Consider the following 25435-nt stretch of genomic DNA (forward strand, 5'->3'; position numbering starts at 1 on the left):
GACTGTAACATTTTTTGGCATACTATACTTCCAACAGTATGCTATAACGTTTTGACATTTTTCATAGCATCCTGTGCTAGGATATATTGACATGCTATATTATTACATTTTTTAAATGAGATACTAAACTATGAATCTTTATGGAAAAATTTTCTGTGACTGGTTTTTTTTTTTTCATTTTCTGCAGTGTGATTTTTTTTTTTTTTTTAAGTACCAGTTAGCCAGAAGAAGTCTCAGGAGACATGGCTGTTGTGGTTTAGCCTTAAAAATAACTTTATTTCAAAAAACAAGAAATCCTTTGCAGCGCTACTACACTATTTGCCACTTTGTTTTTTTTCAGTGTTTTTGTAATTCCACTGTAGTAGGTCCCTCAGGTAGCCTTTATTTTTATATTGTGCTTCTTTTGCAACACATCCAGTACTTGTGGCAGTAACTCCATGTTGAAAGGAGGCTTCTCTTCATCCCCCTCGAAAGTGAGAGAATCGGGCTGTGCAGTGTGTAGCCTCCTCCTGTGCTTGGGCTTCAGTGAGCGCAAAGAGTCGGCCTGGAATCCCGAATGTCTCTCATCGATGTACAGAATAAAAGTGGATGTTTTGGCAAGCCTCAAGCTCCACAAAAGCAGAACAATGAGACAGCACAGCATCACTCCCATTACGGTGTCAAACGTTCCATCAGTACAGGTAGCGAGCGCACAGGAAGAAAAGTAGTCATCGCTGAGTTCAGTGATGGCTCTCTGAGCAACAGAGCTCGGGCTGGCACAGGTGGGCTCCTCGGAGACAACAGTCCTCGTCGTCAGCAACCAGTTCCTCAGGTACTGGATATTACAGTCACAGTGGAAGGGGTTCCTAGATAGTGAGACCTTTTTCAGACCAACCAGCTTGTCAAACAGGCCTGGGGGCACCGAGGTGAGCCGGTTGTTCTGCACGTGGAGCTCTGTGGTGTCTGAGGGCAGATGAGGCAGCTGCACCAGCTCTAAAGAGCTGCAGTTGACCTGCAGACCAGCAGGTTGGAGGGCTGAACATAGGCAGGGCTGAGCAGTAGTTTGTGTGCTTGATGTGGCCCAGATGAGGAAGACAGCAACCTTTAAACCGGAGAGCATCCTGCAGGATCAGGAAAAAAAGGTTATTCACGATTTGCAGGGTTATTTCCAGTTTGGATAATAATGGGAACATGGTGCTTACAGTTTAACATTCAGCAAGTTGTTAAAGTGGAGTACTCTAAAACCAGTGTCTTTAAAGCTGTGTATTAGGACAAGATTACAGGAACAGTGTGTAGGGTCTAGTGGCATCTAGTGGTGAGGCAGCAGATTGCAACCAACTAAAACTCCTCTCATGTGCTCAGCATGTGGTATAAGTGCAGTGGCTGACGTAAAAATGCAAACGGACCATTTTAGAGTCAGTGTTTGATTTGTCTGTTCTGGGCTACTGTAGAAACAACATAGCAGACTCCATGGAAGAGGAACCACTTCATATTCAGACACAAACAGCACATAGTAGGGCAACAAAAAACAATTATTATTAAGTTCAGGTGACTGTACATATAGCTATGAATATATAATATATAACCAATTTCCACCAATATATCTGCCCAATGCTGCATTCACATGGAATCAGGCGGTAGATAACAACAATCCAACAGTATGGCAGGACAGTAAAACAGGAACATGCATGATCGTATTTTACCAGGGTGATGTCTTAATATAATAGCAATAATTTCTTGTTTATTATTTCATGTAATTATTTAAAAAATGTCTAGATAGTCCCCAGATCGCCCGTGTTGTCTCATTGTGTAAAGAAGCTACATAACCTCTGGTTATTAATGGCCAAGAAAGGCAAAAAGTTAAAATACTTCAACTTTGAAAAGCAGAACCATCTATTGTTGCCATTATTCTCTTTCAGCCTCACCTTAGTTTTTTTCCTGCTCTCATCCACTAAAATAATATGCAGTTTGCCGTCTGTTGTCTCCCTGATGGCGTGTGAATGCAGCACAAGTCCTACACACTGGACCCTTAAGCAACAAACAGAAAAATTAACTCTTCAAAATACTGATTTAATTGATAAAGCCAAAAGTAAATCATGAGGTGAGAATTATTAAATATCCCGGTACATCTTTGAACTGTAAGAGATACAGCCAAACAAGAGAGTGAATTCAAAATCTACCTTTTTTTTTTTTTAATTAAAAAGGGATACAAACCTTTTAGTGTCAGACCAGCTTCAGAGTTTCCTCTTGTGGTGCCGATCATCCTTTAAATCTCGTTAAATATTCACTGCTTTAGTTCCAATGTTGCATTTGAGCTTCAAAGCATTTCAGAAGTTCTTCCGTTTTGTAACTGAGGTGTAATCGCACACCCAGTGCAGAGCAGCGTCAGTGTGAGAAACGCACCAATAACACTGCACGGTCGCATTTGACACGAAGGAAATCCATCTGCTTAAAGGAGATAAGAGTTTATCTCGTAAAAACAGTGGCGGAGGCTATCTGAAGCTCTCCTACACTGTTTACTATTAACACCCACTGCAGCGCCGAGGGCACAGGGGGCACTGCACTACAGAAAACAGCTGTGAGCATGTACAGCAGGGGTCTGCAAGTAAGTTTGCCCTCGGGCCAATTTTCTTCTCAGCAATTAGATGGCGGGCCAGAACATAATCAAAGGCTAATTTAATAAATTAATTGATAAAAAAACAACTGAAATCTGCAACAGACTGCCTTACAGGACACGCGTGTGTGGGATATGCAGAGAGTGGATAAAAATAACTCAAGAAATAACAGAGGACATGGATAGACCCATTATGAAATTAAATCAGAAATTTCATATACAGAATTGAGTCATGAAATGCTCTTAATGAGCTTGGTTTTATTTCCCCTTTTGATAATTTGATTAATAAAAACGTAGCCTATGATTTTAATTTTGAAAGTGACTGCTCCTTTTTTTTTTTTTTTACACACAAAACAAAACGACTGATCATGTAGCAGAGCCTAACTTTTTCTAATAATTATTTAATATACTTTAACTCCAGAATTATTTCTTGGTATTGGTGACTCCACTCCTCACATACAGTGTAGCAATTTTTAAAAATTGTTTGTGTGCAGAAGGTACAATATTAGTTTGTGTGCAGAGTGAAATTAGCTAAACATTAAACCTGTAAATGTCACTCTCCAAAAGTCTAAAAAGGAAAGTTGACAGCCAAAATGGGACATTAATTGAAGATTGGAGAGACAAGTATGCGTCATCCTACCTGGATTCATGAATGGAAAGCCGGTGTGTCTTATCTGCACTGACGCTGTCGCTACGTGTAAAGAATATAATACTAAACAGCAAGTCAATGGATGGTACCATTGCCTCTGTGAAACAGGGTCCCTGTCTGCGAGGTCTGCTACTCGCTGTATAGACGCGCTGTCGAATGCTGTGCACAGAGTTATTATCAGTGGTCTCAGTCAGTTATATCACTTTTCCCTAGCATAAAATTCAGCACAAATATTATTAATATCAAATATTAAAATCTGTTAAAAAAAAGGTAATGTGGCTTAAATGTTCTGTTCTTTTTTATTTTAGGGCTACCTTTTTTAAATTGGGAAATTGGTTGTACTATTCAGTAACACGCACAATAGTCCTAAAATCCAAAATGAAAAAGAGCTGTGATAATACACAAATTCATTATTCTTGCAGTCAAAATTATTGAAATATACTGACATTGTAGAGTATGCTACAGCCCAAATAATGTTTAAAGCCAGAAATAATCTTTTACCAGAAAACTTTTCAGTGGTCGGGCTGGAGCTTACAACCTCAGGAATAATATTAACTTTGCAATGCGTCATATTCGCACGACCCACAAGACCTTTTGCATATCTGTGAGTGGGGTGAGAATTAAAGGGGACATAAAGCAATGTCCAAAATTAAAACTGTTTGGCAATTAAGACAATTCACATGTCAGTGTAATACCATTTGCAGATATGTGTTACCAATTTGATGTTGGATCATTTGATTTTGTTATGGGTGTGTAGACTGTTTGGTGCTCTGAATTATTTGGTGGGAGCAGTGGCGAACTTAACCATTTGGGGGTCCAGGCGAGCAGTCAATTTGGGAGTCCCCCACATCCATCAGTCTAGTGCACTGTTAAACATGTCATCATTTACCTTGGTTTTCCAAAGGGTGGCAGGAGGTTGATCGTGGTCATGTCTCCTACTGTATCTTGTGTTAACTACAAAGTGAGAGACACAAGACAATTAGAGACAATTATGGAGACATGTTATGTACTGACTGACTGATCTCTCTCTGTATGTGTTTTGTCTCAATCTCTCCTCTCTTTCTCTGTTTTGTCTCAATCTCTCCTCTCTTTCTCTCTGTTTTGTCTCAATCTCTCCTTTCTCTCCGTATTGTCTTCATGTCTCAAACTCTCTGTCCTTATCTCTCCTCTGTGCTTGTTTTCATAGCCTCTCTGCTTTTGTCTTCATCTCTCCTCTGTGTTTCTTTTCATATCTCCTACCTCTCTCTCTCTCCGTTTTGACATCTAAAACTTTGCGAGCCTTGGCTTCAGTAAATCTTGCTATTACATCTTTCATTTTTCTAACGTTATTGTGTAGACTCTTGTCTGTAGACAGGCGGCCCCGCCGGCACTGCTTCGAAAAAGGTAGATACCTTTGGCAGGTTTGTTAAGAAATCCTATTTTTTCCTCCCTCTCTTCTTCTTTTTGTGCGAACCGCGCTCGTAACTTCGCTTCATGGTTTATCTCTCTTGTCTCTCTGTCCATGTTGTGTTTACATGAGTTGATTCTCAGCGCTGGAATCATTTCCGCATAAACGTTGCGCAGTACGGTGATGCGCATAATGGAATAGTCCATGTAGCGCCGACTAAAGGGGGGAGAGCCCAGACAAACTCTGCTACGGCATGAGTTATTGATGAATTAGCCTTTCCGATGCCATTTTTGCGAAGAGATTTGTTGAAAAACATTATTAATGAGCAAAAAGGGTATTTTATGGTGCCCCAAAGGGCATTTTATGGGGCCCGGGGCTCTAGGCAAATACCTGTTTCGCCTAAAGTCCGTCTATGGGTGGGAGGGAATGGGTTTTGTTTGTTGTATTTTTCTTTTCGTTTCTTTTTGTCCCTTGTTATTTTCTATACATCTTAAAGAGAATTATGTCTGTAATAATTTTGTAAATGCTCTAGTTGGCTTAATATACATTTGTGCATTTACCATTCATTTCTATATATTTGCTAATGATTTGTGCATATTTACTCCACTCTTGATAAAAATGCTTTAAAATGCAGGCCACAAAATACAAAACAAATTTGAGACTATTTAATGAATATAAGGCCAAGTTTAGACACCCTGGAAGTCACACAGCTCCACAGACTGAGAGTTAGGAGTATGCAACCATTTTCACTGGCTGAGGAACTGTGTAGCAGGAACACTTTCCACCCATAGGTGGTGTAATGGCACAGATATTCATTTTTATTTTATAGCACTTTAATGCATGCCCTCTAGTGGAAATGCTGCAACACTAAGTAAAGTAAAGTAAAGCTGAAGCCTGGAAGTGGACGATATGGGAGCCTTAAGATAAGACACTAATGTGAAACGCATTATATAAAAGGAAAGGGGGGTGAAATAATTAAATTTCCTTTGATTCACACTGACAGCTGACTTGGCGCTCCATACAGTGCAGAACAAGAACTACACATGCGTACCATAAGTCATATATTCGTTTATTTTGCGTTCTCAACATTGTCACAGTTGAAGTTTTACAATAACTGGGGTCTCACTACTCACTGTACAAACAGAATGCACATATAAATGAGGCCATTCTTGTCTTTTCATATTGTTTTTTTTTCTTTCAAATGTGTCTCACGCCAGACTGAACAGCTTGCTGCAGGATGTGTGTATGTTGTCTGTTTGTGTGGGTGTGTTCGGGGGGGGGGTGCATGTATGAAAAGAGAGCTGGATGTAAATGGCAGCGAACTTTCTTAACAGTCTGTTTTTGATTTCTACAGCAAATGTCACTTCACGACAGCTAGAGGCAGAGACAGTCGATATGTTCATATACCCCCCCCTTGAATCCATCTGTGAGGTGATGAATATACATCCTGATCTTAGCTGCAGATATCAGAATAGAGTACTGATCCTATACACATTATGTACAACTGCAATAACCCCCGTCTTGGTCCCTTTACAGTTTCATAAAGATAAACTCCCTCCTTCCGAGCTTGCACACCAAAAAATCCCGTATTTACACGATGAAAGCCCTCAGCAACAGAAGTGCAATGTTCTTCATGTTTGTAATTTACACAATGGCTTTGTTAATGAAATGCATGCTGAGCTTCAATAACATGGAGCAACAAGAACACATCAGGAAATTCCAAATTAATAAAAATTTATAGGCTGATTTTTTTTCCCAATCAGCTCACAGTGAATAGGACACATGATGATCCATGCAGTGCATCGTTGGGGTACTTTCTCACAAACAGACATTTGAAGCACTACAACACACACCGAAATCAACAGATCCCTCAGTTTTACATTATCCCAAGATTTCAGAATTATCGCAAAAAAATTACGAAATCAATGGAAAGACACATTCAGCTGATCATTAACGTCCCATAACGTGATATGTCTGTCATTTGAACTTTTCCTTGTTACTTCACATGAGGAGAAATGTGTGGAAATAATAAGCTTGACTTATGGCAATGCTTTTCTCTGTGAATGTTAAAATACATTTACAACCTGAATATCGGGACAAACAGTTTACTGTCACTAATTTACACACTAGAATAGACTCTTATTTGTAGAATGTAGAAAGTTATTCTTTACATATACCCAGTTCCTTTGTTCAGTTTGCATTTTGTATAACTGCATTTCCTGAAAAAATGAAAGTGTTTCTTTCATATGTGCTTATCCAGCAAAATATTTCTGTTCAGCCCAAAGAGAAGCATATTCCTTTTATTAAAATATATACACACATTCCTCTTTCCACTGTGAACTGTGTAAGTAAGTATTTATATATTCTTCAATGAAAAAAAAAGATTTTTTTTCACCTGAATCTCATCCTGGACAACAAGATAACAGACTTCCACTCTCAGTACAAGTCTGCGTTTTCTGAACATGATTGCACTTAAACTTGCTATGGTAACACTGATTTTTGTTATACAATGTGCAGAGGATAGCCTCACATTAATAACATTACATGCAAAAAATCACTCACTAGACATTCCACTGAACTCCAAGTCTGTACCTCTCATCATAAGAGCACGAGGACAGCCACACATTAATTTACCGAGAAAGACTCTGACAGGGGTCCAAAATAAATAAATAATGACGCAACATGAAAGAAAAAAAAACACAAATTGGAGGGACACCATGCTTGTTCGTAATGTACAAAATCAGTACAAAGATATTGCACATATGATAGAAAAAAAAGATGAAAAAAATACTTCACTATGTAGGGAACTGATTTTAGTCACTCACCTTGTTGGTGAATGAAAAAAATATACTAAACAAGGCAAAAGAAGATTTCAAAATTGATTTTCAGATTTCAGAGAGCAGCTGTTGCATATATCTTAAAGGCAACAGACTTTACATGTTCGACACGCTCTGTGGATCCATTTGTAACATTTGAACCGAGCCATTTAAAAATGTCTTTTCATTTATTACTTTTAGTGTAAGCAGCCACAGTCTGAGAAGTAAACTGAGATTAAAACAACCGACCCAGTTTTCATTTGTCTACAGGAAAAGTCTGCTTTGAGGCTTCAATATTGAGGCCCATATGCAACAGCTGCCATCCAGAGGCTTCATTTGATCCGTTCGAAAGGCAAAAAAAATATCCAGAATAGATTATAGGCCGCACTGAATGGGAGTTCACTCCTTTCAGATCTACATCCTGTTACCACAGAGTCAGTATAATACTGATAAAATTCATTTTTGCTGATAATAATAATTGTAAGTATAATCTTACAAATTACTTTACGCACAATATACTGTACATGAAGTCTTGACTAAATAGATTATGCATTAATAATTGGCACATTTATTTATGAGAGCTAGGAGACAACACATATAGCTGTCATCTACAGTAAATACAGCACTAGAACTACAATGACTGAGATGGTCGACTCAGTTTGTTTACCTGTCCTTTGATTTAGTGTGAAATGATTATATCTAAGGTTTCTCCACTACATATGAGCTCTACGGGAGGCGACGACAAATTGCATTCATATGATGGTAGGAGCTGCAAAACCAAAGAGTTGAAAGTCAACTTCCGAAAAGGCTGTGCACAAGGAATTACGCCATCGTTGTGACAGAGAAAACAGTCAGCCATGTTCTCATCTCAGGGTCGTCTTTCCTCCTGATTATGTGAAGGTAAGACAGGCTTATTGAGGGGATGAAGCAGTTGGGGAGCGGCTCGCTGAGAAAAGATTTTCTCTGCAGCCATCACGGCCGGCGTTGAGTGTGTGGAAAACACAGAGCATCTTCCTGTACAGAACCCAACCCACAAAAACCCTGACTGGGCCAAGCCCATGATCAGGCAAACTAGTAAAGGCCCCTGGTGGAAGATTTGAGTCCGATTTCCATCCTGCATATTAGTTGGACCTGGAGGTGAAAAACTGCATGTGACTTGTTTCCATCACAGCAGCAGTAAAACACAGTGGACAGGCCATAGAGTTATGCTGTCAGTCCCTTTGGTGTAAGCAATTGTCCCTCCTTCATTAAGTTCGCTCCCCGTTCCTCCTCGCTAGCATCACACTACGGTGCTGATGCCACTGTGTTTAGGTTTGGGTCCGCCAGGCGCCGAACCCGCTTGCTGACTGTGGTGGTGAGGGGCATGCTGGGAGTGTGAGGCATGATGGGAATGCTGGCTGTAATGGCTGTGCTGCGAATGCGGGTGTTGGTGTGCGTGTGAGGTGTAGCCCGGGTGCTGGTGGTACTGCGTGTGAGGCGGCGGGTGGTAGTGGTGGTGGTGGTGGTAAGGTGGCGGGTTCTGCGGGACTTGGCAGTACTGGGAATGGTGGCTGTGGTGTTGCGCTGTGTGCCCCACCTGTGCTGTGTGGTGCAGGTTGGTCGGGTGGGGCTTGTGGGATATGAGGGTGGGCTGGCCGGGCGGGGGAAAAGGGGCGTGGCTTTGGGATGACGGTTTGCCTCGCTTACTGCCAAAGAGCGACCCAAGAATGGAAGTCGATGCTGAGTTAGGGATGGAGGGGTGGCCGCGGGATGCGCCCTCACGTGGCGTGGTGGCTCTCCGGCGTGTGTGCGGACTGCTAATGATGGACCCCTGCAGGCAGAAAGGTAACAGCATGTCCGTGAGACACTGTGCACAACCGCTACAGCTACAAGGCACCAGCAGGATGGATTCACAGTTTTCTTACTTCAGATAAACAAGTAGCAAAATGTTATAGGGCATGCAAATGAGAAACTAAAAATGTTGTCATGGTAGGCAGCAGCAACACGAGGAATATTTCAGCTGCAAGATGAAGGGAGCCTGTTTTCAAAGGAGCTAACTGGCTTGAAACTGTAAATCTGTAACATGAGTAATTACAATAACACCATCAGGAGCATAAATAATGACATTAACACGGGTCGAAAAAACATTTCATCTTCATCGCAGTCAGTGTGCCAAACCCTCTAAGAGTCACACATGCAACTTGTTATAATAGTTTCCACATGCAGAGGATGTGACAGGCAGCATCCACACATTCAACTACAAGTCAGAAGGCAGGAGGAACTAAGCTCTCGTGTGCAGACTTCACAACAGGCCTGGACACTTTCCCTCCCTTTTCTGGGTCCAACACTGCTCACTATCCAGGTATGAGTTCTTCTTTTCTAAAAAAGCAAAACAAACCTTGTGCACATGCTTCATCTACGACTGGAGAAAGACCGTGTGACGTCTTTGAAAAGCAGAATGACATTTTCCCAGACTTCAACCCAACACATGAACTCATGGACACGTGAAATGAGGGAAAGATGAATGAATGAAATCCACATCTTTAGAAGTCCGTGTGAAGGCCGTCCTCTGACTATGAAGGCTACGTTCCTCCCTGAACCTTACAGCATTTAAGAGAAGTTGTGGATAAGAGGGGGAGAAAGAAAGACCCGGACAGGGAGAGGGGCTGTCTCACAGAGCTACCACCCTGCCACAGAGAAGAAAATGAAAAATCGCTTGGATGTGATTGAATGAAAGACAGAGACAGGCGACAAGGGGGTGGGGGATCGGGAGAGATTAGTAGAGTCATGCTTGTTTGAAGTTAAGGTGTATATTGGTCATATAACATGACCAAAACAAGGGAGATCTCTGGCTTCCAAAAATAAGGGGGTGGGGGCAAGATCAGAAGGCAGGCAACCCATGCATGCACACTAACTGAGGCAAGCAGGTTATAAGGCATCCCAGGAAGAAAAATAAATGATCCAAACAAATGGACTGGAGTCTATGAAGCAAAGAAGGTGTAAGACCAAAAATAAATGGTGTGTTTTCACAGTGCACATCATCACATAGAGAGTAGCTTGGATACCAGCTGCTTCCAACTTACTTCCATATTGCTGTCTAGTGATCCTGCACTGCTGCGACGCCCCCGCTTGCCTGCCCGAGACATGCAATACCACAGATTAGAGATCGACAGCACTCCTGGATCGACTACAGACGTTTAGGCCGCCCACCAGTCCCGAAAGGGGGGCAGTGCAGTGGATTGTGACTGTGAGTAAGGTCCAAATATAGGCGGGAAGGGGAGAGCGCGTTCAGGGTGGTGGGTGACAGGTGGTACTGTGTCTAAACTGTGTAGTGAAGTCACATCTTCACTGAAAGCTGCATTTAAATATCACTTTTAAAAACGCACTTTAAACTGCTTAAAATTTTTAACTGCTTTTCTCAAAAAAGTTTTACCAAAAGATTGCAGGCTATTTCCAAAAACATTGGTTGATGCCGAAATTCTTCCCAGATTTTTTTTGTTAAATTTTTTTTTTAAATGACAACTTGTTATTAACGTTGTCACAAGATGTAGATTTTCAAAAGGGTCAAGGTTGGCAAAAAGCCAGTCTCAGTGACAGTCACGGAGGAGGAGACACATCAAAAGCAATACAGTGGTTGTTGCACATGGGATGTACAGGCATATACAGGTCTGAGGGCGAACAGAGCACTTTTTGCCGTTGTTAGGCACACTCAGCCAATGATACATGACCAATAATCACACATAAACAGGAGAATACCTGATGTGTATGGAAATAACACAGTAAATACACATGAAATGGGAGTATGGTAGGAAAGGAAAAAGAAAACACTTAACAAAAATGACCCCACTAACATGCCACGTCCTGCATCGAAGGACACAGGAGACAGGAGGGACTTCTAGAAACTTCTTTGCTGACTGACCTATCATTTTCCATTGTGGTAGTGATCATAAGAACAAAGCATATCGTGTTACCAACAGTGAGGCAGACCCCTGACTGGATTTCATTTTGTTATCAAGTTAATCACCCGATAACTTCCCATAAGCTGTTATCTGTAATGAATGAAATGTATTCTTGAGGGAATCAGAGCGGCTGTGCTAAACACTGATATTCATGGATGTGAAATGACTGTTAACGCCAAGACTGGAGCTAAATCTTGATCTCGTTAGAGAATGGTACACATCAGCACTGATTTGTCCGCTTCACAAATATACGTGAGAGGAAATGGCAAATGATGTTTGAATAGAACAGAAGATTATCATGAAATGTCTTTGGATAAAACAAACTTGAGAGTGCAAAAGTGCTAGTTAACAAAAAGAAGAAGTGACGATTAAAAACATGAATGGAAATGTTCAGAAATCATCCAGATGATCAGGGGTGAGAACTGCCTGTCAATTTCATTCATCACTGAGAAGACAAATCTAGAAAAACTGCATTTCTAATCAATGAACCTCCTCACAAATAGGTCTGTATTCAGTCTTTGAGTAGTAAGAAGGTGGAGCCCACCTCTCTAAAACAAAGTTAAACTTTGAAGGACACACCGCTCAGACCAAACTATCCAATCATGAGTGATTTATATAGTGGATTTAAAGGGCAACTCTGATATTTTTCAGCCTGGACCCTATTCTCTTATGTTTTTGTGTCTATGTGACTACTGGAAACAACATTTTTTAAAAATATCCAGTATTGAGAGACAGCGCTACAGACAGCAGCTGTGAAACAAGCTACATTGTAACCACTCAGGGCATGTGCGTACCAGTAATTTACACCCATCAAAAGTGCTTGTTTTTGCCACTTACAGGCTAAGATTGTTATTATGAGTGTCTGAAAACAGAGAGGATCCTACAATGAAACTGAACTTTTTTTTTCCCATTTTGCCTGTTCTTTTGGGTTTTGTGTCCAAGTCTTGTTTTAAAATCTTACAAAAGGTGACTTGTAGGAGGTCGCTCGCTGTATGATAAACTATTCCTCTTTTTAAAACTCCATTTCCACCAAGCAGCCTGGTTCAGTTCAGTTCATTACATTTAGAACGAATACTGTGGCGTTTTCAATGTGAAAAGCTTTGGGTGGAACCAATAGAACCGTTACTAGACATACCGTCTTTTCATCACTCCTCTGTTGTGGGACCTTTGGTAGCTCTACATCCGTGCTCTGCTCTAAACACTCCAGCTTATCCTTTTTTGTGTTGACAATGTCGTGCAACCCGGTTCTGTGGATGTTCAGCAAGGAGCAGATGTTCCTCTGCATTTTTTGTGAAAAGGAAATGCTGCAAAAGCTGGATGGGGCATCTGGTAACATCCCGCTTACATTAAGAGCACTGTCTGTAGTGGAAATCGGAAACAAACTGTATCTACGATTTAGTTACATGTTCGAACAGGTTTCGTATGGTTCCATGGGTACCATACCAAAAGTGTTGGGTGAAAAAAAGCAGCTCTCTAGCCTTTCACCATTGTTTTATCTGCAGCAAACCACCTCTGCTGATTTTTTAAAAAACTAAAACTAGACCTCTTGTTAGCAAGACGTGGACATAAAACAGATCGTAACAAGTGAAAAGTAAGAACAAAGTTTAATTTCTCTGTAGGGATCCTTTCCTCGACGTTGTCAGAGACTCACAACAATAATAATCTGAGCCTATCAGTCGCAAAAACAAGCACTTTTAATGGACACAAATTGACAGTGTGCACATACCCCAGTGATTACATTGCAGCCTGTTTCCTAGCTACCAGCTACACACTCTCTCAGTACCGGACCAATTTAAAAAATGTTTGCACGCGTCACTCAGACACAAAAGCACAGAGAGATAGGGTCCAGGTTGAAAAGCACTGGAGTTGCCCTTTGAACGGGACAACTGTAAAATCAATGTATGGTGCAGTGAAACAACATTTTGCTATTTTTTTATCCCCTTGATATCATCACAGAGAGGTGGATGACAAAAGGAGAGTACTTTTCCATTAAAGAACCGGCTGGTAAAAAAACAAAGGCGTTTTGGCTGTACCTGCTTCGGAGAGGTCTCGCAGGGAGCTGCTGAGGGCGCTTCTCTTCAGGCCCTCGCCCATGGCGTAGGTGTCATCCAGACTGGCGCGGTTCATGTTCCCGTTGCCAGCTTCCTTCTTCAGACCGGAGCTCTGGGACATGCTGGGCCTCACCACCCCCTTCTGCTTCTCCAGCTCAGCTGCGGAAAGGAGCCAAGGAAAGACTGAGGTAAGTGGCAGCGGTTTTACTCCAGGCCAAGGAGTGACTTTATAACTTCTCTGTAATGTTTTCAGCCACCTTCTCTGTCTGAAACTCACAAACTATCGCTCTACATTATTTCCAACATCCTGTTTTTGTATGTGATGACGGAATTGCTTTTTTGAATGTCAGGCAAAAACACCAGTCTCCCTTCTGTTAGCCATCCTGTGAACTCTGTAAACATTCTCCCTCATAAAGTGCCACATTTGAGTAATGAGGACCATGCCCCGTTTCTACTTTACACAGCCTGAGGTAGTCAGAGTAAGAAGGGGGGATGGGAGGTGAAAAAAAAAGGCAACTCACACTCTATTCTGTATTTCTCCATTTCCTGGACCTCGGCAATGGACTCTCGCAGGTCGTCTGTGAACTTCTTGCGGTCCTGGGGGTTGGGCGCATTAAAGTTGATGAGGACTTTGATGTCCGCACCTGGTATCGCTGATGTAAGTCTGATTCCATTTGGGTAATCTGGGGCAGCGGCAAAGAGAGGGAGAGGCATTTACACAAGGGCCATCGATCAAAACTAAGTTAAAACACATTGGGTGATTCTGTCTGAAGTTTGGAGAGAATAAACAATGTCACAGCCCATTGGTTTGACCTCCCATTTCTGTTGGATGTGTTACTGTGCTGATTTAAACCCTGGATGTAAACACTGTTGGCTAATACACCACAGGGATGAAGGCGAGATAAAAGGAAACGCCACTCACACTGATTTTCAAACAGCATGACTTGCATCCCGTACAGAGAGAAGGACTGTCTGAAGCTGTACGTCACCGAGTTCTTCTTTTTCTGGAAGATCTTAGTTACCTGAAAGCATGCAGAGAGATTATTGTAAGGGTTGGTCTGAGGAGAGAGGAGAGGAGAGCACAGGAGAGGAGAGCAAAGAGGAGAGGAGAAAAAAGAAAAGAGGAGCAGGGAGAAGAGAGCATGAAGGAGAGGACAGAAAAGAGGAGAAGAGAGAAAAGAAGAGAGGTGAGGAAAGAAAAAAGAGGAGACGGGAGAGGAGCGGAGGCGCAGAGAGTAAAGAAGAGAGGAGATAAAGGAGGAGAAAAGAGAAAGGAGGAGAGGAGAGAAAAGAGGAGAGCGGAGTCAGAGGCCTGCTCCCTCAGGCAGATATTCTTCCCCATTCACAGTGGCTGTATGCCCTTTTTTTGAATGCATCATTTTGATAGCAGCCCAGGATAAAATCATCCTGGAGAGCCTATATCCTATTTTGTATCTAATTATTCTCCACGTCTTCATCACTCTGATATCAAACACAACAAATGTTGAGGATGACTCTCCTAAAGAGAGGCAAAAAGTGTGTGATGTTACTATTTTCAAGTTACATAAAATAGCTATGGTAGGAATTTGGCATAAACAGCATTACTTATTTTGAATCAATTTTTTTTTGTTTGTTTGTCTCTGCTGGAGTAGAGTTCACAACATGAATATTAAGCTGATAAATCTGTTACATCTAATCTATGGCATAATATTTGAGCTCCTCTATCTGTTAATCAAGATCTTCAACAATGCAAACTAAATGTGGTCACATTGAATCAATTACATGACATTTCTTAACGGAATAGCATAGTAAGATGTTTTTATCTGAATGACACACATTTTAAGTTGTTTTCAAAGCCAAAAATATTTAAGCCTTTTTACAAAACATTTGGGGCTGGAGCCCTGAAAGCCACCAACCTGCTCTGCCTCTGGAGAGGAGAGAAAAGAGGAGAGAAGAGGAGAAAAAGGAGAGGACAGCAGAGGGCTTTTACCACTAGGAGGTCATTGAACAGGAAGATCTCCCGCTGATGCAGGCCCAGCTTCTGGAGCTTGTTGGGATCTGGCACTTCAAACAGACGGCAGTAGCACACCAGCCGGCGATGGGGCAGCGACAGCACCTACGGGGCAGAAAAAAAGAGCACAGATACAAACATTTCAGAGGTCATTGTGGCCTCAGTCCAAAAGGTAATAAGGAACAGAAGTCACCTCTTCCTCTGAGCAGAATTTAAAGAGGCTGCAAGCAAAGGGTGACTGATCTACTCCAGCTACGTGTTTCGCATTCTTCACAGCATTCACTCTGATGTACGGGATTAGATTTCGGATACTTTTATTAAGGGTTGCATCTCTCTATTATTTTTAATGATTGACCTTGTTTGATTTGTAAAATATCAAAAAATAGAAAAACAAAAATTCCTGCTATCTTCAAGTCTTTAAATAGCTTTTTTTAATTAGAAAAAAGGCCAATACCCAAAGACACAACTCTATGAAAGCTATGAATTATGCACACTATAATTTATTTTGATCCCATTTTGATCCTACTGTACAAACTTGTAAACGCACCAACTCTGTAGCTGAATACACACAGTTTATTGATTACGTAATATTTACTGAAAATGTATGATATACGTTTACAGTTGAAATGGGCTGGCTTGGGTGAGAACCATCAATAGGGTGAACAGTTAAAGGGTATTGATACACAGACTAACACTGTCACCTGTGGTAGTCTCATGGGATTTCTTGACAATAACAAACTTAAAGAATATTGCTAGCCTTACAGAGTTCACACTGTTTATAACCACAACACACAAATCCTGAGACTAAGAACATCTATACTAAAAAATCAGTACAATATAAAGAGCAAGAGCTTAATAAAACACAGGATTAATTCTACATGTGGGCTAATGTGTTGCTGCATATTATGTATTATGTAAGAAAGAACACATTATTATTATTATTAGGTGTCCTAAAATATGAAAACAATCAATAAAGCAGAATGGAGTTTCCACAAATGAATTTACTTTCTTTTCTTTAATGAGACAAAACCTGGACATGTACAACCACACTAAAATCATGATGACTTACTGCAGAAACAGAATTAATATTTTTTAATGTCATTATCCTGTATGTTGTATATAAGGGCTGTGCATATATCTAATATATAGAGGTCATGATATGTGACTAGATATCTTATTACATTTAGGATAATGTAATTGTGTTGTCTTTTCCTGGTTTTAAAGGCTGCATTCACCGTAAAGTGTTCTAGCTATTCTGTTATTTACCTTAACCCATTAAGTCATTATATCCACATTACTAAAGATTATTTATCAAAAATTCAGTGTTTATATTTGTGAAAGCAACAAGTGTCAACCCTATAATATTGTCGCAATATCAATATCAAGGTCTTTTGTCAGAAATATTGTGATATTTGAGTGTCTCCATATTGCCCATCTCTGTCCTATATCCTACAATGAAGCAAAGGAAAAGTAGCTGCAGCAAAAGTAACAGCTAATGGAGCGCCAAACAAAAAATAACAATGTTGATGTTTTGTCTGTTGTTATTTTAACACATATCATGTTGTTTCAGCAGTGAAATTAACTGGTAACATGGCGTGAAGCATTGGTAGTGTTGCCATGGTCACCTTCATTTTGAAACAGGTTTCCTTTTTCACTGATGTATTATTTTAATCTGTTAACCTGAACTTTGAGGAGTCTTTACATATGAGAAAACATGTCCAAAACAAGTATTTACCTTGGCAGTGACACTGCATAAATCAGCATTAATGTGTTACAAAATACACTAATGTATTCATGTATGTATTCATCCCATAAAGACTATAATTTATAATCTCCATAAAAATGGAGGATCCACAGTATATTCTGTAACTGAGAGTCATGTGCGCAGCATGCACCCTGCAGTGGTGTGCACCCTAATGAGCACAGAATCTGTAAACACTGCAGCTCAATGCCACCCAGCAATTTATGTCTGTCGATTCTGTCTCTGGGGCAGCAGTGACACACGAGATGCTTCAGGGGGGGAAAAAGTTCCTGCCTCTTTGGGTAATCTGACTCTAAAACTACCTGTTTGATGTGTGTTAACTGCAACGCCCAGGGACAGAGACAGGAAGCTGTGCACACAGTAAAATAATGAATGAAAAATGACTGAATATAGTATGATTTATGGATATTTGGTCTACTTACACATCCCAGGCCGTGGTGGAGTGATCCAATCTGAAAAGAGAGGTCAAAGAAGATGTTATATGCAGCTGTTATGTTCGGATTATAAACACTATTGCCTCTGATAACACGAGAAAGGAATCTCCTCTGCTAAATAATGAGCCAACATAAGGATTTGCCCTTGCAGAGTGCACCTTTGACCTATTAAAGTGGTAATGAAGATGCACCTCTTGGGTTCTATATGCAGAGTGGTGATCTTTCTCCGCTGCTGGACTAGAGGGACTCTGTAATGATGCTGAATGAAAACAGATCTTCCCTAGAAGCCCGCTGTGCAGCACTAGTGGACCTGATTATTATGGAGAGGAATTCCAATGTTAAAGTGTTTTGCAGAGTGTCCTCCTGAGCTTTTAATTCTGCAACTAAATGGTGACGAGGGAACATTTTTCAATACATGCAATTATTACTGGCAAAGCAGAAGAGAATTTAATCCCACCGGAAAGCGACTGAAACAAAGTCCTCCATGCAAGACAAGCATCTCCCCGAGGCTGCATAGGTTAATCACACTTTTAACCTTCACACATGAAAGACGTCATTGCCTGCAGAATAATGCAGAAATGCTGCTCCCGCTGCTCCTGAGGGGTTGGAGCAGATTCATAACTAAATCTGATAATAGCTCTGGTTCAGTGTTCTTACACCGAAATAAACTGACTAATGATCAGTGAATCAAGGGACTATTGTAACTTATGCCGCCAAATTAATCGCTGGATTCAACCGCTTCTCCCTCTAGAACTATAATATGCTTCAGTGGCAGAAAGAGCCCATTTTTCATGAGACTGCAGCACTGGGTGACATCCCTCGAGGGCCTCTGGTGTTAAAATCACCAGCGTGAAGGTCTAAACCCAGGCATGTGTCCCCTCACACAACTGTACCAAAAGGTACAAAAGAATCTCTAAATCTTCCTGTTCCCTCTTTGACCTGAACTCTGATTAAAGAATAATCAGCAATGTCTACATCTTATAGGCCAAAGTTGCCTCAGAGATTGATGTCAAGCCTTAAAAAATATAACAGCTTTTATTGAACTTTGTAGATGAGATAATAAACAAAACTTACTGGTTTCTTTCCCACAATGAGCTTCTCAACCTTCTGCACCTGTGAGACATGGTCTTCATTGGTCTTGAGCTCTCGCTTACGGATCCTCTCATAGATGCCGACGAGAGTCTCCCGAGGGATGTCCTCCCCGTCATCCACACCTGGCACACAGAGCACAGTTACTACACAATATACAGAAAACGGAAATAAATAATTTTATTTGAGATGATGAGGAAGAGGAGAAATAAATAAAACTAATCATTCATCTATTCATGTTGCACAAACATAACATATACCAGGGGTGTGGACTCGAAACTTAGACTCGAGTCAGACACGAATCAGAAATAGATTACTTTAGACTTGCCAAAATTAAGTGACTCATGACTTCACATGGACTTGAACACAGTTGAATTTTTCTCCAAAGATTTTAAAGTTCTTAAAAATCTTTAAAAAGTGTTCCACAAATCAATTCATCACCCTTCATTTCCGAGGCAACTTTTTTTCTTATTTAAAAAAAAAAAAAAAAAAAAAAAAATTCAGCCTATATTTAACCAGGAAGAACCTGGTCAAATAAAGCAGTTGCATTTCTAGGTTACATAGACTTTTAACAAGGCTATTGAGGGACAGTTGGAAAAAACTCATACCAAAAATACTTCTGTTTGCATGTATAACTAAATAGTGGTAAAAAAACACGACTGGACAGAAGCATGCAAACTTACTGTTACGTTACTTGTAAATAGTGCCTTATGTTACGAAAGTGTATATCAGCACGACTTACTTTTATGATTAAGTTTACTTGTACTTGTTTTAACAAATAAATATACATTTTAAAAAGCATGCATAATTCTTTTTAGAATGTAATATATCATTATTTATTTATTGTTATAATGGCATTACATTTTGTGAAGAGTGCATGACTTATGACTTGTCTACAAGTCCAAGTGTAGGACTTGGGACTTGTCGATCTCAATATGGGACTTAAGTTCACTAGACTTACTTGAGACTGCAAAACAATGACATGGTCCTTCTACATACCAAAAATACTGAATGTTGAAGGGTGAAACGTGCATGCAGCACATTTAACGGTATTTAAATGTCCTTTATGACATTTTTCTTCTGCACTTTGTCTCAATGCTTTTAATGTTTTATAAGCACTCTGAATTGCCTTGTTGCCAAAATCTGTTGTACAAATAAGCCTCGCCTAAGGTGTCAGTAAATATGTAATTTGCTCACAAATATTGCAGCCATGCATAACTGTATCAGTCATTGGTTACCCCTTAAATTCTTGATAAAGTCCTCAAGCTTCATCTTCCTCTCGGGTTTGACGTTGGGACTGTACATGTCAGTGTTGAGGAGGATGATGGCGAACGCCAGGATGAAGATGGTGTCAGGGTTCCTGAACTGCCGCACCACTGTGGGGTTACAGATGCAGTAGCGCTGGCTGGAAACATGACACAGGAGAACAATATCACCCATCTCAACTTACCACCGAACTCAGATTACAAAGCACACACAAAATCCATTCTCATAGTGAGGAAATACTTTCAACACCACAAGAAGAAAACAGAAGTTACAGAAGAACTGGTTCTCTTTATGTACCAATCATTATCTCAACAACACAGCTGTTAGGAAACGCAGCAGCAGTGACTTTCCAAAAATCACTAAAGTCTGCATTAAATGTTTCTAGTGTTACAATCACAAAGTGTGCTGCGTTTTGCATGTTGTATTTTTTAGGCATGTGTGAGTATGTTTTTAGTGTTTCTGCTGTGCAACTATTGATCTGTCTTTGCTATGTTTGAATGCTACGTGTCAGTGTTTGATCTAACCTGAAGGCTTCGATGAGTCGCTCCACCTTCTGGGCCTCACCCTGAACGCGGATGTGGTTCTGAAATTTCCTGAGAGCCTCATCCAGCTCCATGCCCTGGAAATCCATTTCATCTACCACACAGCTGGGAGAGAGCAGATGACAGATAGAGAAAAAAAATGAATAAAAAATAAAACACAAAACGTTTTTTGTGATCATCACCAATTCCTTTATATCTAACAGGGCTATATTGGCCTGGATCATATCATGGAGATGTTAATAAAAGTGGTTGTTTAAAGGGATTTTTTGTTTGTATTTGTGCTAGAAGTAATTCTTATCACCTTTTATTCATTATTTTTTTTATTTATAGCAACAGCCCTGATCTCTTCTTTGATCACTTTCATCTCATTATGAGGTTAAGGAAGAATCATACTTACTCCAAGACGTCTCTGTTGAACTGTTTCTGTCGATTGCCGAGAAATTCTCCAATCATCTGCCTGCTCAGACCCTTCCTCTGCAGCAGGAAGTGAGCCACACCAACAGGTGTGTCAGGGATGAATCCCCTCTCAGTCAGGTACTGGATGCCCTTTTCTGGCTTCCTGATAAATCCAACATTTGTATGCAGGTAAATTTAAAAACTGGAGAGACAGATTATGCTACTTTTTAAGCTTGAAAACACAAACAGGAAACTTCTTAACATGTTCTCTAGAATTTGTGTTAAAGAAATTCTTCACCCCTAAAGCGATTGTTCAAATTACTAATCCTGCTTTTTGTTGAATTTATAAAGAAAACTTGCCTCCACAGAAAATTAAAGATCCAAAAATTATGTAAAACATTTCCGCATAAACAGTCTCATGCGCGAACAAATATACCTAGGCAAGCACGTGTATTTGAACTCATAAAATGCACGATCAGAGTTTGAATGTACACACTAGCCAGGTCCACTACTTGTATGTTTCAAATATTACAGTTTTGGCAAAAATGCATGTTTGGGTAGTACTCAGCATAAGACTGGATAAACGTGACTTGGATTATACTGCACTGGCTATGTGAGTGTCTGTAAACTGATGTTTTGATATAGTTTTGCTGTTGTTAAATGATAGATTCATAAAGAAATGTTGCTACACTGTAGTCAGATACTATAAAATACTGAAATGTCCTCTTAATTTCTTCTTCTGTGCAAAAATCTTTCTAAATAGCTTTGTATGGTATTATTACAGCTGATTACAGTTTATAGTACAACACACAGAGTGAATGATGCTTAAAGAGGCTTCTCTAACATAACCCCCATTTGTTAGGCTCTTAATCACTGCAAACACTGGTCGAGCACCTGCTCCACCGCAGCTGAGTACCTACTTGTTGAAGAGATTCAGGCCGATGCGGTAGTGTCTCTTGCGTATAACATCGTTACTGAAGATGGGCGAGTCCCAGCTGTTGCGAGTCTCTTTGTGGTAAGTCTGCTTGCTGAGCGTCTGCTCTCGTAAGCTGTCTCTCGACGACGACTCGGAGCTGCAGTTGATGGTGTCGTTAGAGTTGGATGTGCTATTGATGCTGTCGTTGTCCCCGTCGGAGAAGTCGGATTCGGACTTACTCTGTCTGTTGGCTGAGCCGTTGATAGCTAAGTGGCTTTCCAGCTGGCGGTGACGGTGACGCAGAGGTGCATCATCGTCACGGGAGGAAGCTCGTGGTGGGGGTCCGTGGGAGATGTGTTTAGGACTCGCCTGGGATGATGTTACGATGTGGCCGTGCGGTTCATACACAGGCGGCCGTTTAACAGAGCTACGTTCAGAGCGGTCGCTGAGCTCCGCAGAGCTGTCACTAGGAGGTTCTATGGTCAACAAAGGAAGATGGTCCATTCTAAGACGCTGCTCTTGGCACTCTAGAGAAGGAGTGCTGCGGCAGCTCGTGTCTGTGTCACGACCCTCATCTTTGGGGTCAATAGGCCAGTAGTCCTGGGAGGAGTTGACTGACCGCAACCGCAAGTCTGATTCTGTGCTGGAGGGCTGGTCCCCTGACCTCGACAGAGCCATAGAGGGAGACATGTCCTCCTCATCGATGAACAGAGTAACATCACTATAGGACGCCAATGTTTCATCGTGCATTCGTCCAGCTGCCCTGCGATGAGCCTTCACCTGATAGGGCACCTCCCTCTCCACCTTAGAGCAGCCCATAGCCTCTGGTTCAGGACCCTCATCTCCCTGAAGGCTGCGACAGTTCAGTGCATCGTCTATCGACTCAGCCAGAGATTTGACCTGCCTGGAAAAGGCGTCCTCCAGCTCCGTGATTGCGTCTGTCAGGTCACCCTGCTGGGGTGGGTGAGATGCCATGTTAGCCTGTTGGTGGACCTCTATATCTCCACATTCAGACTGCACCATGGACAGCGGGGTGCCATCCTCCGTCATGGACACTTGCCTCCCTTCAAAGTAGGAGCTGTGCACTTTCTCAGGGCCCTCAAACGAGAGCTGCATCCTCATGTTGGAGAGAACGATGCGTCTGGACATGCGGTTCTCAGACATGGAGCTCCTGAGACGTTCAAAGTTCTTGTTCATCTGATACTGGCGGAAGGCTGTCTGGATGGTGCGGGCTGCATGCCGGGTTATGAATCGTCCACCATATTTACGCTCCAGCATCTCCACCTGGAGGAAAGACGGAGTAAATTAGCAGTGAATGTCTGTGACACATGGACTATTTAAGGCTAAGTGACGTATTTCTCAGAGATTAATTTTGGATGTTTTTTAAAGGCAAACTAATTTTTGACGGAAGTCCAGTATTGAGTGAGACCGCTGTAGCTAGCAGTGGCAAAACAGGCTGCCTCCACTCGTGAAGTGTTTGCAAAGTCAATTTATGTCCACAAAAAGTGCTGTTTTCCCGTGTTTTTGTGGGTAAAGGGAAGAAAAATTTTGAAATTGGTCCAGTATTGAGATAGAGTGTGATGGTGAAAACAGCTTGCAATGTAACCACTAGGGGCAATTATTCACTGTCAGTTTACATCCACTAAAAGTGTTTGTTTTTGCCACTGAAAGGCTTAGATTGTTATCTTAAGTGTCTTAACAACTTATGGAAACGATACCTACAGAGATATACTTTTATGTTAAAGAGTAAGATGCTTATTGTTTAACCAGAAACAGCCCCAAATTGGTTACATTACATTTCGCTGCTGCATTTTCCAGCGGTCTCACTGAGTAATGGACTTATTTTATAACACTGTTGTACTCGTTGGTCATTTAGACAAAAAAACATGTCAAAAGGGGTCCAGGTTGGAAAATACTGAAACTGTCCTTTAATTTAATTTTCTTAGATATATGTGGTTTATAAAGGTAACCTCCAGGACATCACGGATATTTTGACTCCCATTGTCAGTGACTCTGTCACAATCTAACGACAGCTTTTCCTTCCTGACACAGCTGGGTTTTTGATAAGTCACCCTCACTCAAGTCATTATTTTTGAAGAGAAACTGCACATGGCACTTTTAATCTCTATTGTGAATAAACTCTGACTCCAAAGCAAACTATTCAACATGGTTACTCTGGAATACCTGCTTGTCCTGGAGGTCAGCGGAGAGCTCATAGCTCTCAGAGAGCGAGCGGGACCGCTTGATGGCCTCCTCCTCTGCCTGCTTACGGAGAATGGACTGCGAGTGCTGCAGCTTCGGCCGACGGGGTCTCTGAGGCCCGGGTTGGACCCCGTGGCTGTACAGCGGGCTGTCGAATCGGTCTGGGCTGATGGCTGAGCCGTGAGTCACCGGGCCCTGGCCATAGCCAGCTCCACCATCCAGGGAAGAGCCACTCTCATTGGGCCGTCCATCCCCCTCCACACTGCAATGAGAGAGCAAAGGGATCTTTAGAGATTTAATCTTATTACTACAAAGATCAGACAATGAGAATTACATTACTGAGGCAGATTGTGATATTATTATTAGGTTAATAGCTGTATTTTTGATCCATCTTATGAAATGTCAGAGAGAAACTGGCTTAACTTTAGGGATTTATGGCTTTTTATATGAGAAAGTCTTAAAATAGTCAGTAGTCTGGTCTCTGTTATGGAATATACAAACACATATGGCATTAGTGAAGTGAACTGCAGCCATTTCTGGGACGTGCTGATTCTACCAGTCTATGATATATCCAGCAAAAAATCCACATTTATTCAACTGTCTAGCCTGCTTAATGCTGGGATGTATTTGTGAAAGAATTACTTTTGAAAATATGACACTGCATAGATTTTGCTGTGCCACATTCAAAAAACAAATGCCACGTAAACACTCTCCAGACATTAAACACATCTGTCCTTGAGAGATTACCTCACACATGAATAATGAGAAAACAAACAAGGTTACTCACTCACTCTTACATTCTGCCGTCTTACAAGGGGACTGCTTATTACGAAAAGACCGTCTATTCTCTATAAACTGCCAACTCTTCCTCCATATCTTGTCCACCATTCTTTCAGTCAAGTGAAGTCCAGAGTACACAGGCTTCTCCAGGAAACTAAAGTTTATGCCACTTCGAGGGCCAATCAGTGACCGACGGGAGTTACATCATGTTTGCCGGAGCGACGACACACTGTTCCAATGCACGTTACAAAGTCCAGTTCAGAGTGGAGTGACAGAGCAAATACAGCTCCAGAGGTCCCTTAGAAAACACCGAGATGTGGGTGCATGTGGTGCCCACCTGCTCAATAGCTAACATTACACTAACTGACATTTCTTCTCCTCCATGGCACAGTGTGTTCACAGCTCGCTGGCAGCCTAATGTGTTTGAACTGTGACTCGGCACACCCATACAGTGTACACAATCCACTTCCTTTATTAGACAGCCTCAGATCAACATTCAGCAACAAAAGCAACCACAGCAGAGAGGGAAGTGGAACTGAAAATGGTCAAAAGTTCAGACAGCAGATGTATTTATAAACACTGTTTGTGACTACATTGGTAATGTTTTCATCCAAACTGAATACA

General features: G+C 41.3%; 2 protein-coding genes across 12 annotated transcripts in view; both read right to left on the reverse strand.

Annotated features, from left to right (window-relative positions):
* Positions 1 to 249: 249 nt before the first annotated feature.
* gp9 (glycoprotein IX platelet) lies at positions 250 to 4791 on the reverse strand. Of its 4 annotated transcripts, none has more exons than XM_088082009.1 (4): positions 4634 to 4780; positions 4132 to 4196; positions 1905 to 2007; positions 250 to 1100 (listed from the first exon to the last, which is right to left on the reverse strand). In XM_088082009.1, exons 3-4 carry the CDS (start codon positions 1925 to 1927, stop codon positions 371 to 373), a joined length of 753 nt encoding a protein of 250 aa, XP_087938135.1. In that variant the 5' UTR covers positions 1928 to 2007; positions 4132 to 4196; positions 4634 to 4780; the 3' UTR covers positions 250 to 370. The 4 variants fall into 4 exon arrangements, with proteins under 4 accessions (XP_087938135.1, XP_042348603.2, XP_042348601.2 ...); XM_042492669.2 differs by having other exon boundaries at positions 2194 to 4196; XM_042492667.2 differs by lacking the exon at positions 1905 to 2007 and having other exon boundaries at positions 4634 to 4791.
* An 886-nt stretch (positions 4792 to 5677) lies between these two features.
* iqsec1a (IQ motif and Sec7 domain ArfGEF 1a) overlaps positions 5678 to 25435 on the reverse strand; it is a 116835-nt gene continuing 97077 nt past the window's right edge. For 6 of the 8 annotated variants that reach the window (XM_088082007.1, XM_042492362.2, XM_088082008.1 and 3 more), the window contains 13 exons: positions 24014 to 24293; positions 21834 to 23113; positions 20915 to 21076; positions 20500 to 20622; positions 19948 to 20114; positions 18695 to 18834; positions 17609 to 17638; positions 15404 to 15529; positions 14357 to 14456; positions 13956 to 14117; positions 13417 to 13593; positions 10508 to 10557; positions 5678 to 9255 (listed from right to left, as the gene is read on the reverse strand). In XM_088082007.1, the coding sequence (XP_087938133.1) occupies positions 8725 to 9255; positions 10508 to 10557; positions 13417 to 13593; positions 13956 to 14117; positions 14357 to 14456; positions 15404 to 15529; positions 17609 to 17638; positions 18695 to 18834; positions 19948 to 20114; positions 20500 to 20622; positions 20915 to 21076; positions 21834 to 23113; positions 24014 to 24293 (3328 nt within the window). In that variant the 3' untranslated portion in view covers positions 5678 to 8724. Of the gene's footprint in view, positions 9256 to 10507; positions 10558 to 13416; positions 13594 to 13955; positions 14118 to 14356; positions 14457 to 15403; positions 15530 to 17608; positions 17639 to 18694; positions 18835 to 19947; positions 20115 to 20499; positions 20623 to 20914; positions 21077 to 21833; positions 23114 to 24013; positions 24294 to 24818; positions 25223 to 25435 lie in introns of those variants that run through there. The other 2 variants (XM_042492363.2, XM_042492367.2) reach the window with 2 other exon arrangements.

The sequence above is a fragment of the Plectropomus leopardus genome, chromosome 9, assembly GCF_026936395.1.
Source record: "Plectropomus leopardus strain MGB_pleo_1.0 chromosome 9, ASM2693639v1, whole genome shotgun sequence".
NCBI lineage: Eukaryota > Metazoa > Chordata > Actinopteri > Perciformes > Serranidae > Plectropomus > Plectropomus leopardus.

What these genes read in the sequence shown, in the direction of transcription:
- gp9 (XM_042492667.2), bottom strand. Translation starts at nt 4,172, where the DNA reads ATGACCACGATCAACCTCCTGCCACCCTTTGGAAAACCAAG. An exon ending in CCACCCTTTGGAAAACCAAG is followed by an intron (nt 1,101 to 4,131) that starts GTAAATGATGAC and finishes CTGATCCTGCAG; the next exon opens with GATGCTCTCCGGTTTAAAGG.